This window comes from Balaenoptera ricei, chromosome 16, assembly GCF_028023285.1.
Source record: "Balaenoptera ricei isolate mBalRic1 chromosome 16, mBalRic1.hap2, whole genome shotgun sequence".
Classification (NCBI taxonomy): Eukaryota; Metazoa; Chordata; class Mammalia; order Artiodactyla; family Balaenopteridae; genus Balaenoptera; species Balaenoptera ricei.
Genome location: NC_082654.1, coordinates 117475448 through 117493775, shown reverse-complemented (window position 1 = coordinate 117493775; position 18328 = coordinate 117475448). Strand labels below are relative to the sequence as shown.

Sequence of the window (18328 nt, the reverse complement as noted above, 5' to 3'; positions counted from 1 at the left end):
GAAGGGACAACTGTGGTACCAAAAAGAAAAAAGTTTTCTTATAACTCTAAGACAGAGCCATTTGGTCATTTGTAAGAATTTTTGATGGGTTTTTACCATTAGCTTGGCATCCTACTGGGGTTTTGATATAATTTGGTATAGACCATTTAAAAAGTATGATCAACCTATTTAGACTATTTTTTTTATTACAGATCTACTTATTTCTTTCCTGTGTTTTCACGTGACATTTCTCAATGGTATTTAATTTTTAAAACAATCAAAAACTTGAAATCAGAGCCATATAAGAACACTGCAAATTAATTGGGCTAATGTAACATTCCATTCCAGTGTGGTTAGTGTGATCTATGCTTAAAAAATGGACTATTTACAGTGTTGCCCAAATGTGCAAACCAGGCATATTTTGTAATTTTAATACCCTATCAGAGTTCACTTTACTCTTCTCATAGTTTATTAATATCAAGCATCCATTCTGGTGGTTAGCAATGGATTTGAGCTATCAAACCACTATAAATATCCTAAAACTAAAATATATCTTTCATCTCAAAAAATAAAACGTGAGAACTTTTCTTTTCCAAAAGGAATGCATACATAACATGGAGCCAGAAAAGTACTTTTTTGGTAGTTTTTTAAGTACCCAAAAAGGCGTTGCATAAGGTATTTGTTAAGGACGTTGAGTTCCTTGTGTCAGACTGATTGGGTGTGAATCCTTCTTATGGCATTTACAGCTTTCTGATGTGTGGCAAATTTCTCAAACTTTCTAGCCCTAGGTCACTTCAAGTGTAGACTGGGAATAATAATAGGACCTACCCAATAGGGTTATTGTAAGGATGAAACAAGATGGTGCAATGTAAAGTGTTTAACACAGTGTCTGACCTACAAATGCGAATTCTTAAAATAAATTGGCACTATTGTTGTTGTTATTATCTTCAGCATTCTTGTTGTGATTTTAATATGAAGGCACACACATGAATGCCAGTGTAAAAGAAGAAATCAAATTGTAATACTAATAATGCTTGTCCTGAGAGCCCCAAATGATAAGAGATTAAACAGTTCCCATTTCCTTTCCTAGGTTCAAGCATTGGACTTTTTATATATGCTGCTCTGCAGAGACTGCTGATTGAGTTCTATGGGCTGGATGGCTGCCTGCTGATTGTAGGTGCTTTAGCTTTAAATATATTAGCCTGTGGCAGTCTAATGAGACCCCTTCAGTCCTCCGATTGCACTTTGCCTGAAAAAATAGCTCTGGAAAATGTACCAGATAGATACTCGATTTACAATGAAAAAGAAAAGAACCTGGAAGAAAACATAAACATTCTTGAAAAGACCTACCGTGGTGAGGAACCATGTAAGAGCACTTTAGCCAGCGGTGACTGGAAACCAGAGAGGCTACTTCATAAAAACCCAACAACAATGGCACACACAAAAGAGACTGAAACGTACAAAAAGAAAGTTGCAGAACGGACATATTTTTGCAAACAGCTTGCCAAGAGGAAATGGCAGTTATATAAAAACTACTGTGAAGAAACTGGGGCTCTTTTTAAAAACAAAGTATTTTCAGCACTCTTCATCGCCATCTTTCTTTTTGACATCGGAGGATTTCCACCTTCATTACTTATGGAAGATGTAGCAAGAAGTTCAAATGTGAAAGAAGAAGAGTTTCCTATGCCACTTATTTCCATTATTGGCATTATGACAGCAGTTGGTAAACTCGTTTTAGGGATACTGGCTGACTTCAAGTGGATTAATACCTTGTATCTTTACGTAGCTACCTTAATAATTATGAGCCTGGCCTTGTGTGCAATTCCATTTGCCAAAAGTTATGTCACGTTGGCACTACTTTCTGGGGTCCTAGGGTTTCTTACTGGTAATTGGTCCATCTTTCCTTATGTGACCACGAAGACTGTGGGAATTGAAAAATTAGCCCATGCCTACGGGATATTAATGTTCTTTGCTGGACTTGGAAATAGCCTTGGACCACCAATTGTTGGTAAGATATTTATCTTAAAGTCAATCCATTTACTGTTCTTCTTTGTAACATCTCTGGATACAGAAATTCATACTGTAATAATAGCACAGATTTATATACAAAATAAATCTGCGTGGAATGTCTCCTGATCGTGATTTATTCAAAATCACTTTGATGTAGGTAGAAAAGCCAGTACACTTGCTCAGGAATTTGTGTTTATTCTTCATCTGGGAGAAACCCAGAATGCCTACTTATTCTTGTCCAACTATTTGAGAAATTCTCCTCCTCTCACTCCCAGTAGGCCACTTTGGGAGTAGATTGGGTAATATATATCCTAATCTGCACTGTATATAAATTTTGTAAATAAATTTTTTTATTGGAGTACAGTTGATTTACAATGTTGTGTTAGTTTCTGCTGTACAGCAAAGTGAGTCAGTTATACATACACATATATCCACTCTTTTTTAGATTCTATCATTACAGAGCACTGAGTAGAGTTCCCTGTGCTATTCAGTAGGTCCTTATTAGTTATCTATTCTATATATAGTAGTGTGTATATGTCAGTCCCATGAACTGTATATAAATTGATGAAATTAGAGTATTCCTATTCATACTATGTCTATCAAACTCACTTTTTTCTTCCTCTCTTTTCAGGTTGGTTTTATGACTGGACCCACACCTATGACATTGCATTTTATTTTAGTGGCTTCTGCGTCCTGCTGGGAGGTTTTATTCTGCTGCTGGCAACCTTGCCTTCCTGGGATACATGCAACAAGGAACTCCCCAAGCCAGCTCCAACAACCTTTTTGTACAAAGTTGCCTCTAATTCCTCTAATGTTTAGAGGAATATTGGAAGGCACTGAAGACTGTTTTCTCATAGCAAAATTTCACTGTGGCTGATCTGAATGAATTTTTTTTTTTTTTTTTTACATATCCTATTCTCTGTGTACTGTATATGTAGCCTCTATCTCCTGTATTTTTTTTTTTCTCTTTTTTCCTTTTTCCAAGAAGTGGGACTATTCTGTTTTACTATTATTCATGAGTTCTGGACATTGTGATCATTTTGGCCAGCCTCAGAAGGCTTTCTCTGTGTAAAGAAATATAATTTCTCTGCAGACTCCATTAGTTCCATTACAAGGCAGCCAGAGGAGACTCTAGCTATTTTAAAACTGGTGCAAGCAGCGTGACGAGATATGTGTGTATCCTGCCAGGGACTAAATCACTCTCTTCTCTCTGCTAGCCTCGCTAGTAAATAGAAGACTTCGAGCCAGTCAGGAAATGAAAGGGGTTCCTAAAACAGCGTTAAGAATTGTGGTGGCACAAAATTGATCATTTTTTAAAAATGATATTTTAAACTACCGTCACCAGTTTTCATTACAGTAAGTCCCCTACCTATGAACCTTCAAGTTGCGAACTTTCAAAGATATGAAGTGCGTTCGCACGTCTAATCACGTAAGTTAGTTCACGTGTCTGGCGTAGATTGTCATGTGCGTGCATCCTCTACGAGTGGTTGTGCTTTTATGTACTTTATTGTAAGTACTGTATAGAGTACGGTAGTACAGTATCTTTATTTCAAGTCCAGGATATCCGGAAGCAAGCATAAAAGCAGTGATGATGTAGCTGGTACTACTGTACTTTTCAAGGTACTGTACTGTAAGATTAAAAATGTTTTCTTTATTTCTTGTGTTTGTTTTTTATGTATTATTTGTGTGAAAAAGTATTATAAACCTATTACAGTACAGTACTATAGAGCCGATTGTGTTAGTTGGGTATGTAGGCTAACTTTGTTGAACTTACGAACAAATTGGACTTCGAATGCGCTCTCAGAATGGAACTCATTTGTATGTAGGGGACTTATTGTATTCTGTTTACCTTGATGAACCACCCACATGTTTGGTGCCCACTGAGGATACATCCTTTCAATTCCTAAGGTGTTTGCTGAGTTGCAGGCAATCTCCAAACAGAGGAGTAGAGTCACTGTAGCCTTTCTTCATGGTTGGCCGCTGGAACCTCGCTCACTTTTGTTCGTCAGCATCCACTCAGCTGATGTTTCCCAAGAAGTGCTGATTTTACCTGTTTCCAAATTGGAAATGCATATTTAAACCATTCCGTTCTGGCAAATGGGAAACATCCATTTGCTTTGGGCACAGTGGGGATGAGTTGCAAGTCCTTGCGTGTCTTGTCAGTGAAGCCTTTATTTGCTACTATCAGATTTTATGACTATCCAATTTTAATTCAAGGGCAGAACTAAAAATCTGTGTGTGTGTGGATGTGTGTGGATGCACACACGTTGTGCTCTGAGCCTGCGTGCTATTCAGTACATGGGAAGGGAAAAAGGCAATAAGAAATTGATACCCTCCTCCAACTTTATTCACTCTTAAGAAAAATGTTCTAGGAAGAAAATCAACGTTTAATATGTTGACATTTTTCTAAAGAAATGTTTTAAAAACTTTGCTATGCATCAGAATCTTCTATAGATCCTTTTTAAAATGTAGTTGCCTGAGTACCACTAGTAGGGACTTTGATTATGTAGTTCTAGGCTGTGGGCTAAGCATCTGTATTTTTAATGAACTCTTTAAGTGATTCTGAGAGCACAACCTGAGTTGAGAATGACTGTTTTAAGATTGACAGTATAGAAACATTTTTTTTTCTCTTAAATAAAAAAACAAACAAAAAAACCATTGAGGTGAGGGGTTTTTAATAAATAGCCAAGTTTGGTTCTTTAAATAGGAGGCACTCTTCCCATTGTGCCAAAATTGTCTTTTCATTTCTTTTGAAATATGTAAGGTTATTTTATACTTCTATGTTGCCTTTCTTCAAAGGCACCTGAAGCACTTTATAAGCATGAATCCCCACAGCACCTCAGTGAGGTCGGTAAATAGTGCTTTTCTAGGCAGTAAACCTGGAGTGTGGGGAATTTCGTAACTGAGTGAATCCTACTCAATAACCCAATAATGGGGCTCCAAAGCACCTTGGACTTCTGCTCCGTATTCAGACTTCTGGAAACTTTTCTATGCCTCACTCTTTAGTCACTGCCAAGGTTAGTAAGTAAAATAAATAGCATTCAAAAAATATTAAAGGAAATGTTTTTGTGATAAAAGTTCCTTTTTGCCAATATCATGTTCGGGAAATCCACTAACCTTTTCTTAACTTTTATGCCATCCCCACATTCATCAATGTTAATACTTGTCCAAGTGCGTCTTTACCATGTCTACTAATGTCTTGCAGCGTGCACATTATCCATTGTCTAGGGAATGAATTTTAAGTTACAATAAAATACCTTTTGTTTGTTTTGCCTCAGTGTGGTTGCTTTTTCTCTTCTTAGCCCCCCAAATTTCAGTCATACTTTACTTGAAGGTAAAAATATGAATTCTCTGATTTCACTTCAGATCCAGAATCTGGTGATATAGATATTAGCATATTCAAAAGTCAATTTGCTAAACCATTTTGACCATTGCCTTCCAAAAAGCTAAAATATGAGTCCTACGGAATCCTTTTGAGGAAAGGGAGATGGACGCCCCTTTGGAATTATTAGTATTGATCTTGCTACTCATTAATGGAATTCTTGGTCTGCTCCAATCACATTATATTATTCATCCCTCATAATAGCCCTGTGAGATGGGGTATATGACCCTCTTTGTATGGTATGAAACATAATTGCCATGCCATAAACAACATACACAAGTAATTTCCAAAAGCAAAATGAGAAAGGTTTCTAGCAAACCCTTTGCTTTCTAACGTGGCGAGGAAATGGGGCCGAGCTGGGAGGGTTGCTGTAAAGCCAGTCCTTTAGGGAATAGAGGAGTCATGTTTATGTAAATAATTATTCTTGACTTGCCTCTTTCCTAAGCATTTAAAAAACCCATTTAATAATGAAATTTTATTGATTAGAATACGATCTTTCTTTTGTGACTCAGAAGATATTTCTTGACATTCCAAGTGCCTGGGGCTGATTTGGGGAAATATATGAAATAAGAAAGTCTTCACTGACTCTAACATCTCACTTCTGCTTTCTGCTTTCTGCTTTCTCTCCCTCTCTCTCTCTCTCTCTGATGGGCCTCCTAGAAGCCGGTTGGTGATCTAATTTTCTCTAGGGTGACCGTGTCTTCGGGGGAGAAGTTTCAGCCACCAACTTTTAAAGTCCCCATGAGAAACAATCCCAAGAATCAGGAGTTCCTGCTCTGGGAGGTCATGACCGAGCAGGATGGCAGTTGTCTTGTACTGGCCAGAAAGGCCCGTGACCTCAGACAGCCTCAACTTCTAGTAATTACTGTAGGATTATCTCAACACAGGACGTTACAGGAAATGAAGAGCTCTGTTTTTAATAAAAGAATGTCTCCTTTTTTCTTTGACTTGGAAGGAGTGTTATATTAAACACATAAATACACAACTTACATGAGCAGTGCCATATAATTTCTCCTTCATTAATATTAACAATCTTGGGACCTTTTGTTCCATAGTTGATTGTGACTGAAGAATGCCAGTTACTAAGATGCCTCTGAGTAAGGAGTTTACAATCAGTTAAAATGATCTGAGATCCATGAATAATACATAGATAATACTTGGAGAGACAGTGTACATACTTATTAGGGTTGTGATTCCTGGGTTCAAATCCCAGCCCAGTTCCCGTGGCTGGGTGACTGTCAGCAAATTATTTAGCCTCTCAAAGCCTGTCTTCTCATTTGTCATACACGTCATAGGGCTATTGTGGGAATTGAATAAGATAACCCATATGTATACCTGGCACGTGTTCAGTAAATATTAGCTATTATTATTTTTGTTGTGGTCATTATTCTTTAGTGAGTGTGTGGCTTCTCAGTACCCAGGGGAAGTATCCAGTGTTCCTGGGCCCAGGTGTGGGGTACGTGTTTGCACTGAAGGGTCTCATTTAGAAGAAGGAGAATGAGCCTTCTGTCACAGCTCTTGCCCTCCCCCATGCATGTTCTTGTCAAAATCTTGCATCCTTAGGGATTCATGACTCAGCACATTTTTCTGAAATTGCCATTCAGAACCCCTGAGACACAAAACAAAACAAAACACACGCTGTTCCTCCACAAATCACATAGAATCCACTTTGCAAATTGAATTACTATGGGAATTTGAACTTTTATTTTTTTCCTTAAGAACTGATCACCCAAGCTGCTTGGAAGGCGGGACTGAAATTGGGCAGAAAGCAAAATGCTCCCGTTTGTTTACTGAGCACTAATTGGCTTCAGCTCAGGGCCCTTACCTCACTGCCTGCCCAGTAGGCCTTTGAGATTTACCCTTGAGGGAGTGTAATTCCTTGCCAGGTCCTCTATTCCTAGCAGATTCTATTCCTAACAGTCATGTTAGTTGCTTTTTACTACATACATTCCTTGTCCCACAGAGTCATTTACTTTTATTTTCCCTTCAAAAATAAAAAGATATATCTTTAAAAATTTCATCAGTTTTCTCTATGTGATAGTCTAAAATCTTCGGTAAGCAGCATGTTTTCGGCAAAGAATAATGAACTGCTGTCAAGGTGCTGAACTGCTGTAGGTCACCTTAAAACTACATAGCCACAGGGATAAGCCTGGTTTTTCTTCCTGGGAACGTCCCTAATGTGATAAGGCAAGTTGTCATTCATCCAGCTTACATCTGAAAACTCCCGAACATTACAGCGTTAAGAGGGCATTTCTAGGACTAGCCCAGGTGACTCTAGCACCATAACAACAAAGGAGACCAGGTGGGACTGGTTAAATCAACCTCTAAGGAGTGATGGACCTGGGTCAGCAGCTCATTTGCATACAGTCGCCAAGGCTGCCGGGAGTTTGCCATTTTGAAAAGTCCTGGGAAATGTATCTCCCTAAAGGTCAAAGGTGAACAAGAACCAGGTGGAGGAATTTGTAGGCCGGTGAGAGGGCCGTGGTACACACAGAGTCGGGATGAGCTCAGGCCTCTGGACCGAACTGTATGTAGAGTGCAGGTTTGTTCCATGAAATGGGACCGTCCATTGTCCAAGACTAAACACGACTGTAACTTTCACGGGGCATTTAGCAGTCACCAGGTGAGAGGCATAAGCGGGGACAAGAGTTCTGTCTGTGCCTAATTCTCAAAGCTCTGGGAAGTGGTGTGAACCAAAGAAAGGTGACAATAGAAGCACCAAGGAACCCGAGCAGTCAGCTCTGATGGGACTAGGAACGGATGTGCCAGAGAAATCTGAAAGCGTGTGTGTCCATGCATGCACGTGTGCGTGCGTGCGTGAAAGAGAGAGAGGTTGAGAGAAAGATGGGGAGAGCTGTGTCTTCATTATCTCAGCCCACAGCCCACTATGAAACATCTCAGGAAGATCTTGTTTCAGGACCTGGGGCATCCCCGTCTTTCCAGAAAGACCTGCAAATGGAAAACCTCTGGCTTGTTTTTAGGCAAGAGGAAGATTCTTTTCAGCTGGGCTTCTTCGGGAAGTTCGAGGTAGATTTCCTCTGTGGGTTATTGGCTTTGCCTTAGAGGGGTTTGCCTAACCCCGCCCTCCCCAAGGAACTTCGGGAAGGGCGTGGGCTTTCCGTCTTGAGACAGCAGGTCAGTGCCTAGTTTGCTGGGACAGGTCTGTGAGTGCGAGCGTACCCCTAGGAAATCCGGTGGAGCGCCGAGGGCTGCTGCAACTACCTGGTAAGCTGCACATCAAAGATAGGTGGTAATAAGAAAACAGCCTGGCAGCGGGGAGGAAGCCTGGGCTCTGGAGTCCAGCAGAGCAGGTTTTGACTTCCCAGCTCCTCCATTTACCACCTCACTTGATGGGTAATCTTTGGGTTTGTTAAACTCTCTGAACTCAGTTTTTGTTATTGCTGAATGTATTGCTGGAACGTTTAGAAATAATAGTTGCAAAATGTCCAGTGTGTAGTTGTTTCTAAAAAAATAGAAATTATTTTTAACCCCTGCTCCTGAAAGGGGCATCTTAGAAAGTGAACCCCAATATCATAAAAGGAGGAAGTATATGGTAAAATAGTAGATACACAATATATGGTAGATTGAATTCTTGTCTCACTGGGCATAGTATCAAGCTGTTGTTCTGCAAACAATTTTGTGTGTGTGCTGGTGGTGGTAGGGGACAGTGTATTACTACTAGGACTTGTCCTACATGCTAGAAATACAGGAATAATTAAGAAAAGCCTCTTGCCCTGAGGAGTTGATGATTTAACAGGAGCAACTAATATCCAATTAAGTATAAATGCATCAACTGCTTTTAAAAACTTACTCGTTAAACAGTTTATGTATCCATTCAACACATTTTTATCTAGCATACACCATGTGCCAAGTACACAGGCGTTGAAGTAATGCTGATGAACAAGATGGACATAGTCCTTGTGTTCACAATGATTTCTTAAAACAAAAGGTAGATCCCATGGTACTCTAACTAGTATTTGGGATTTAAGGGCAATTGTGTCTATGAGGTTGTCCTGGGGGAGAAAAAGATAGCCATGTTTGCTGCTGTGGTGGGAGCTGTGGTTTGTCACCCTAACATCCCTGCAGGACTTTTGCACTGCTTCCCTCAGGGGCTGGGATTGGCTGCTGAGGGCTCACAGCTGAGCCGTGCTCTGGGCACTGCCTTCAGCTGAAGGGATTCCACTCCCTCCTCAGGGGAAGCCGGACTCCAGTAACCCTGGCCTCAATACTAATGAATGGCCTCCTTGACTCTATTGGGACAACTCTGAAGTGCTGTTCTCTCTCTAGAGTTTCCTGTAGGAACTGAGGCCTCTTGCAATTGCATCACAGCTCAACTTTTCCTACTGCCCAATGCTGCTTCCCCTGCTCTCTTTTTTTTTTTTTTTTTTTTTTTTAGCTCAAAGAGCAAGGTGAAAGCTATCATGAGCATCTCTCAGCTCTTGTGTTTTGTTTTTTAAAAATTATTTATTTATTTATTTATTTTATTTTATGGCTGTGTTGGGTCTTCGTTTCTGTGCGAGGGCTTTCTCTAGTTGTGGCAAGCGGGGGCCACTCTTCATCGCGGTGCGTGGGCCTCTCACTATCGCGGCCTCTCTTGTTCCGGAGCACAGGCTCCAGACGCGCAGGCTCAGTAATTGTGGCTCACGGGCCCAGTTGCTCTGTGGCATGTGGGATCTTTCCAGACCAGGGCTCGAACCCGTGTCCCCTGCATTGGCAGGCAGATTCTCAACCACTGCGCCACCAGGGAAGCCCTTCCCCTGCTGTCTTAAAGGTGCTTTTCTGGAAAGCACACTCCAATCAACTTCCTGTGTGTAAACTCCCTTGCATAGTCAGCTTTTCACAAGGAAACCTGACTGAAGACACCTGTGATCCCAATACAGTGGGATAATGCTCTGCTCATCAGAGCAGAGGGGGAAGGGAGACATCTTTCTTGAGGGCCTATATGTGCCCAGTATTATTCCAGATACTTCACAACCAAATCTTGTCCTGTTTAAGTTCCAAAGGCTTTGGCAAAGATTGGGTGTCATCAGGTGCTGCTGGCTATTTAACTATCAAGATGCCACAAAGATGCCTCTTTCTTATGGCAGATCCAGATTCTTCATTTCTTATTCACCCAATGCATATTAACTGAGCATCTACTAGGTGTCAGGCACTCTCCCAGGGACCAAGGATGTAATTGTGAGCAAGATGGGCAAGGTCCTCGACCTCTGTGAGCTTGTCAGGGCCCCAGAGCTAGTTTCAGCAGAAGCCTCAGATCTTATGGGAAGCTCTGGATATGAGATGGCCCTTCAGCATTGTCCCAGTTTAGTTAAGTCACCTCTGACTCACACGAAGATTCCCAAAAGAATGGATATAGGGGCCAAAATGCCAGTTCATTAATTTGCATGAGAACTTTCCAGTTCACTTGGTAGTCACCCTTTCCTGGTAGGTAAGTACAGTGGGAAGCCATATACTAATCAGAAGGTGTTTGAGGTTCTTGGAATCAGGGCCATGGTGGGCTCATTGAGTGACATGAGTGTTTAATAGCATCACGAGAAGATAACCAGGTTCAACTTTGGCCTCTCTAAGGCACTGCCTCTGGACCATGCATAGTTGAGCACAGAGACTGTTTGCCTCTGTGGCAATCAGCACCATGGCTGACCAACCCCTGTTCTCTCCCCTGATGCGTTAATACCTTTAATCAGGCTACAGCCAAGTGCTGCTGGTCAGAACCACTGTGCAAATGTCTGCTCAGAGGCATGATGTTTGATTCATACTGCTCAGAAGGGAGTCTACTTAGGCAATACATAACTTTTGCTGAGGGAGCCACCATCACCACGAGACAGGTGGGGAAACCGAGGAATCAAGGGAATCAAGCCACATGCTCCAGGTCACCCTGCCATTGCTCAGGCCCAGCTCCTGTCCAATGATGGAGGTGGGAAGGTGAGAGCACATTCAGAAATGATCTGATCCACCCCTCTGAGCTCACAGAAGAAAACACCGTGGGCCAGAAAGAGACAGGGTCCAGAACAGAACTCTTCTGCCTCACTCTTTACACCTGGAAATTCATGACATCACTCCCTCCCCTTGAAAACAAACAGGCATTTACTAGGTAACCAGAACGTTATGATTAGTAAGAACCTTCTTCTGTGTTGTCCAATGGCGTAGCCACTGGAAACATAGCTACTGAGCGCTTGAAACGAGATTTACCTATTGATAAATTGAGATGTGTTGTATGAAGTACCCACCAGATTTCAAAGACTTAGTACACACAAGAAAAGTAAAATACCTATTAATTTAAAATATTGAGTATATGTTTAATGATTATTTTATAATTAGATAATATTTCAGCTATATTAGGTTAAATACATTATTAAAATTAATTTCACCTGTTTCTTTTTCCTTTAATGTGGCTATGAGAAAATTTAAGATTACACATATGGTTCATATTATATATTTATTGGGCAGTATTATTCTAGATATTATCATCCAAGAGCATATTTAAGCAATCTTAACACACATTATATTTGGTTGATATGAATCTTAAGTCTTTTAATTTAAGATTTTTCTACGATTTATTTGTTAAAGAAATCAGATTTTTTTGGCCTGTAGAGTTTCCCACATTCTGGATCTTGTTGATTGCACACTCCTGGCGTCATTTTAAAAAATATATTTATTTATTTACTTGGCTGTGCAGGGTCTTCGTTGCAGCATGAGGGGTCTTTTAGTTGTGGCATGTGGAATCTAGTTCCCTGACCAGGGTTCGAACCTGGGCCCCCAGTATTGGGAGCTCAGAGTCTTAGCCACTGGACCACCAGGGAAGTCCCCTGGTGTCATTTAATATATTCCTTTGTAGCCTGTATTACCTGGAAACTGGGAGTTATATCTAGAGGCTTGGTCACATTGAGGTTTGATCATTTGGGGAAGAAAAATTCATTGGTGGGTGTGTACTTCCATCGAGGTGCACTGAATATCTATCTGGTTGTATCATTTTCTTGGTGTTAAGATTGAGCAGTGAGTTCAGCATGATTATCCATTATACATTTTCCCATAATACTTTCTTCACGTAATGGTTTTTGTAGCTGTTTATGATCATTGCTTATGCTCATTATTTCATTAGAGGTTGCAAAATGGTGATATTCTATCATTCCTTCATTTATTAGCTGACGTCCCTCTATAAAGAGATGACCTCCTTGTCAACTACCAATTTCCCCAAGGAACAGCAGATACAAGAAAAGTAAGGTACATATTTGATTCTTTCTCTTTATTTATCAGTTTCAGAAAAATAGGTTGGTTTTCTGACATCCTCCAAATGTCACCAGTGAGTCCCCCTGCCCCGCCTTGAGGGAAGACCTCATTATGAACTCATGGATTTAATATTTTGCGGGGTGGTAAGTTTACAGTAATTGCAGTTTTTTCTTTTTTGATGCTCAAAACTTCCCATCAAGTTGATTCCTGAGTCCTAAGGACACAAACTCGGTAGTCTTTGCTAGTTTCTTTACTTTTTGAGATGCCACGATATTTTAGGCTCATCTTGTACATTTTCTGTCCCAGATCTGGAATTAGTCATTCCTCCAAGGAGCCCTGCAGGGTGGTTTTTAGACCACAATCTGGGCACTAGGGCTGTTCATCACTAGTGGGTTGGAGATCATTTCTACAAAATAGATATTTTGTTTTTCAACAGAAAATGCATCATGAGTTAATACCAATAATTCTAATTTAAATTGAGAATCACATATTTTTACCTAACTTCATTCATTTTCTTTGATGCTTAAAATCCTGATTTTCTTTTCTTTTTTTTTTAAATGAAGTATAGTTGATTTCCAATGTTGTGTTAATTTCTGCTGTACAGGAAAGTGATTCAGTTATACGTATATATGTATACATATATATATATGCACACACATTCTTTTTTTTTTTTAATTGATTGATTGATTGATTGATTGATTGCTATGTTGGGTCTTCGTTTCTGTGCTAGGGCTTTCCCTAGTTGCGGCAAGCGGGGGCCACTCTTCATCGCGGTGCGCGGGCCTCTCACTATCGTGGCCTCTCTTGTTGCGGAGCACATGCTCCAGATGCACAGGCTCAGTAGTTGTGGCTCATGGGCCTAGTTGCTCCGCGGCATGTGGGATTCTCCCAGACCAGGACTCGAACCCGTGTCCCCTGCATTAGCAGGCAGATTCTCAACCACTGCGCCACCAGGGAAGCCCACACACATTCTTTTTTAATGTTCTTTTCCATTATGGTTTATCATAGGATATTGAATATACTTCTCTGTGCTGTACAATAGCACCTTGTCGTTTAACCATCCTATATATAATAGTTTGCCTCTGCTAATCCCAAACTCCCAACCCATCCCTCCCCACTCCCCTTCCCCCTTGGCAACCACAAGTCTGTTCTCTATGTCTGTGAGTCTGTTTCTGTTTCGTGGATAAGTTCATTTATGTCACGTTTTAGATTCCACATATAAGTGATATATGCTGTTTGTCTTTCTCTTTCTGACTTAACTTCACTTAATATGATAATCTCTAGTTGCATCCATGTTGCCACAAATGGCATCATTTCGCTCTTTTTTATGGTTGAGTAGTGAAAATCCTAATTTTCTAATGACAGTGTTCTATCCTACCATGTATATAACATTTTCAAAGTAATGATATAACTATTATGAACAACATGATTACTGAAAATACTTTAAAACTGCTTTGCAGCTCTTTTTGTCCTTAGGGTAACCTATTCAGGATGTGAAATCAGATTGTTATGTTTTAGTCCCTTGAAATAATTCCTCTCCATGTGATTAAGTCACAACTTGATACTAGGTTTACTTGTGCAATACTAATTTGTATTTCTCCTATTATGAACGAGGTTGAGCATCTTTTCATATGTGTAAGACACATTTTAATTTCTTTCTTTGTAAACTCTGTTTTTCTATAGGGTTATTGGCCTTTTTATTCTCTATTTTTAAGAACTCTTTATATGTTAAGGATATTTGCCCTTTGTGATCTTTCCAGTTTGTCATTGTCTCTTTATTTTGTTCATGATGTCTTTTGCCATGGTGAAGCTTTAAAATTTTTATGTTTGGCTCATTTTTTATAGTATGTTTTCAAATTGATTTTAATTAAGAATTTGTATATTTTACATATTAGCTATGTGCATGTTTTAAGTTTTTTATTTACTTATTTTTGTAATTATAAAGTTTATGAGTTATGGAGTGAACATTATGAATACTTCCACTTATGGCTTATGAGTTTTGTGTCATGCTTAGGAAGGCCTTCTCAATAGCAAGATGATAAAAAAAAAAGGATGAGAATATTTTTGGCTACAAGCTATAGAATATCAAATTAAAGGTTGTGAGTATATTAAGAATATGTATTATTTTGCATAGCAAAAAATCTGGAGCTAGGAAAATCACAGCATTGATTAATTTTGTAGCCCAACAATGTCATCAAGGACCCAGTCTCTTTTCATCTTTTTGTTTTGCAGTCGTAAGCATAACAGTTTATCCTCTTAGGCTGAATCTTCTCCTGGCCTCAGAGAGCCACCACTTTTCCAGGTATCACATGCAAACAACTACAGACATAGGAAAAGAAGGTACCTCCTCAGATTTCAGGTTTTGAGAATACAGAAAATCGTTCTCAAGAAGCCCTGTGGCAAGTCTTAATTCTGAATTGTGTCCTGTGCTCATTTCCAATGCAGTCATTGGCATTGGTGGTAAAACTGGCAAGAATGACTAATGAAGGTTTAACCCTGGGACTTGAGAAAAGCCTAAAGCAAGTGATCATCACATATCTGAGCCTGATCTGGATTTTGTGAGCAAGGAAAAAGGAAGGAATCACTCCTGTGTAGTTCTGCAGGTTTATTTCTTACATATAAATCTTTGATCCACCTAAAATATATGTTGGTATAAGCAGTAAGCTAGGAATCAAGCTTATTATTTTTTCCTTGAACAACTAGTTAAGTGTCCTACTTATGAAATCATTTATCTTTTTAATCGGCTATCTTACGACAGTTTCTAAGAGGAAACATTGAGGAAAATCTGCTGACACCATGGGAATTTTGGGTCAAGCTTTTTCAGTTCACAATCTTACATAAAACTCCATGAGACAGCACTTTCAAATCACATTCTCACACATACCAAATCCATAATGCAGGAACTTGATCACTGATGTTCTCTCTCCATCTAAAATCTGGACGGACAGAGTGTGGAACATAACTTAAAAATCTTGAATCCTCTGCTGAGAAGTCACATGATATGCTAGCTTTTAAAAATATCAACTCTTTAAATGTACCTGTATCTTATTTATTATAAAAATAACTAAATGCCCACTATGTGCCAGCCACATGGTGTCCTTAAAAAGCTTAGACTTTAGATAAGGAAGAGAGATGAGCAAATATATTCCGTGTGTGTGTGTATGTGTGTACATTGAACATATACAATGGAAGAAAAGCAGAGTAAAAAAAAAAAAAGAGGGATGAGAATGCTAGAGCATGGGGAGTGTTTTAAAATATGATTGTTAGGGAGGTTTCCACTAGGAGGTGACATTTGAATAGAGGTGTGATGCAGAACAAGCTATATTATAGGGAGAAAGCAGTCTGGGTGGAGGAACCAGGTGCCAAGGCCCTTAGGCAGGAGTGTTCTTCGGACTGGGGGGTGGAGTAGTGTGAATTGAAGAGAAGTGAAGGAGCTTATAGGCTTTCATTCAGGGCCTTATAGGCTGTTGGAAGGATGTTGGCTTCTCCTCTAAATGAGGCTGAGACAACTCTAGTGATGAGGGGAAGGAAGGAAGGGAGGAGGGAAGGAAGGAGGGACGGAGGGAAGGAAAGAAGGGATAGATCCGAATAATGTTTTAAGAGGATCTATCTGTTTTTTGTGTTGAAAATGAACTATAGGGAGGCAAGGGTGGGAAGCCGAAAGATGGGGTAGGAAGCCGTTGTAGTGATTCAGTTGAGAAGTGACTTGGAACAGACGAGAGGTTGTGAGAAGGAACCAGATTCTGGTTTTACTTTGAAGGTAGAGCTAAGAATAGATGTTGACAGGTTTGGTGTGGGATACGGGAGAGAGAGAGAGAGAGAGAGAGAGAGAGGAGAGAGAGAGAGAGAGAGAGAGAGAGAGAGAGAGAGAGAGAGAGGGAGAGAGAGAGAGAGAGAGAGAGAGAGAGAGAGAGAGAGAGAGAGAGAGAGAGAGAGAGAGAGAGAGAGAGAGAGAGAGAGGCAAGGATGATTCCAAGGCTTTTGGCTTCAGCAGCGGGAAGGATGGAGTTGCCATTTGCAGAGATGTTTTGCAGGCTGTAAAATAAGAGTTCTGCTCTGCACACGTCAAGCTTGAGATAGCTACTCCACATTCGTGTGGAGCTGCTGAGCAGGCAATTGGATGCACAGGCACAATGCTTAGGGCCGCTGTCTGTGCAGTTGGAGTAAAGCCAGGAGTCAGGGTGAGATCTCTAGGGAGTGGACGTAGTTAGAGAAGAGGGTAAGGACTGGGTCTGGATATTCCATCACTTAAAAATTTGGAAGATAAGATGAAACCAACAAAGGAGGCTGAAAAGGAGCAAGTCTGTAAGACAGGAGGAAAAACAGAATAGTGTCCCTGAACCCAAGTGAAGGAAATGATTCAAGGAGGAGGGAGTGATCAACTGAGTTACTGATGCTGATGGGTCAGGCAAAAGGTGAGCACTGCAGACACGTTGTTGGCTTGATCAGTGTGGAGATCCTTTGGTGGTCTTCTTAAAAAAAAAAAATTACTTTATTGAAGTGTAGTTGATTTACAATGTTGTGTTAGTTTCTTGTGTACAGCGAAGTGATTCAGTTATAGATATTCTTTTTCATATTCTTTTCCATTATGGTTTATCACAGGTTATTGAATATAGTTCCCTGTGCTATACAATAGGACCTTGTTGTTTATCCATTCTATATACAATAGTTTGCATCTGCTAATCCCAAACTCCCAGCCCATCCCTCCCCCACTCCCCTCCCCCTTGGCAACCACAAGTCTGTTCTCTATGTCTGTGAGTCTGTTTCTTTTTCATGGATAAGATCATTTATGTCATGTTTTAGATTCCACATATAAGTGATATCAGATGCTATTTGTCTTTCTCTTTCTGACTTACTTAGTATGATAATCTCTAGGTCCATCCATTTTGCTGCAAATGGCATTATTTCATTCTTTCTTATGGCTGAGTAGTATTCCACTGTATGTATATACCACATCTTCTTTATCCATTCATGGACATTTAGGTTGTTTCCATGTTTTGGCTATTGTGAATAGTGCTGCTGTGAACATTGGGGTGCATGTTTTGAAGTATGGTTTTCTCCAGATATATGCCCAGGAGTGGGATTACTGGATAATATGGTAGCTCTATTTTTAGTTTTCTGAGGAACCTCCATACTGTTTTCCATAGTGGCTGCACCAGTTTACATTCCCAGATCCATTGGTGGTCTTGATAAGTTATTTGGAGAAGCAGTCAGCATACAAGGGTATTATTAGAGTAGGTTCAAAAGAGAATGGAGAAAAGTGATGGGAGACCATGAATATAAATGACTCTTAAGGAGGTTTATTCTTACGTATGATGAAAATATGTTAACTCTGTTGAGTGACTTGGGCCTGGTGCTAATTAGCCCCAAATTACTGTTTCTGTCCCTCTGTGAGCCTTAAGGACAGGGCCAATTTGTTTTGCTTTGTTTCATGGCCAAAAACAAATTCTTGACTTTGATCATGCATGTTAATCACCTCTGGGGATGACCTGAGAGAGCGTGGACAAATCACTACAAACTCACCCACAGTCCTAGAGAAACAACTTGAAATGTCTGTCTAACACGTGACTCCTGGCCTTCTCTGCTGTGAAAGTTATCTCTACTAGGTGAAATAAACTGGGACAAGGCATTCGCGCTGGGCCTGCTGGACAGCAGGTGCTCTGGATGAGGGTGGAAAATAATACCCCCCTTTGATTGTACAGCACTGCCTCGTTTACAAAGTGCTTTCTT

The 18328-nt window shown here is 40.2% G+C and overlaps 1 protein-coding gene across 2 annotated transcripts in view; it reads left to right on the top strand.

Moving 5' to 3' along the window:
- SLC16A9 (solute carrier family 16 member 9) overlaps nucleotides 1-5259 on the top strand; it is a 65181-nt gene extending 59922 nt beyond the window's left edge. For both annotated transcript variants that reach the window (XM_059899405.1, XM_059899404.1), the window contains 2 exons: nucleotides 1070-1987; nucleotides 2621-5259. In XM_059899405.1, the coding sequence (XP_059755388.1) occupies nucleotides 1070-1987; nucleotides 2621-2808 (1106 nt within the window). In that variant the 3' untranslated portion in view covers nucleotides 2809-5259. The remainder of the gene's footprint in view (nucleotides 1-1069; nucleotides 1988-2620) is intronic.
- Nucleotides 5260-18328: the final 13069 nt, after the last annotated feature.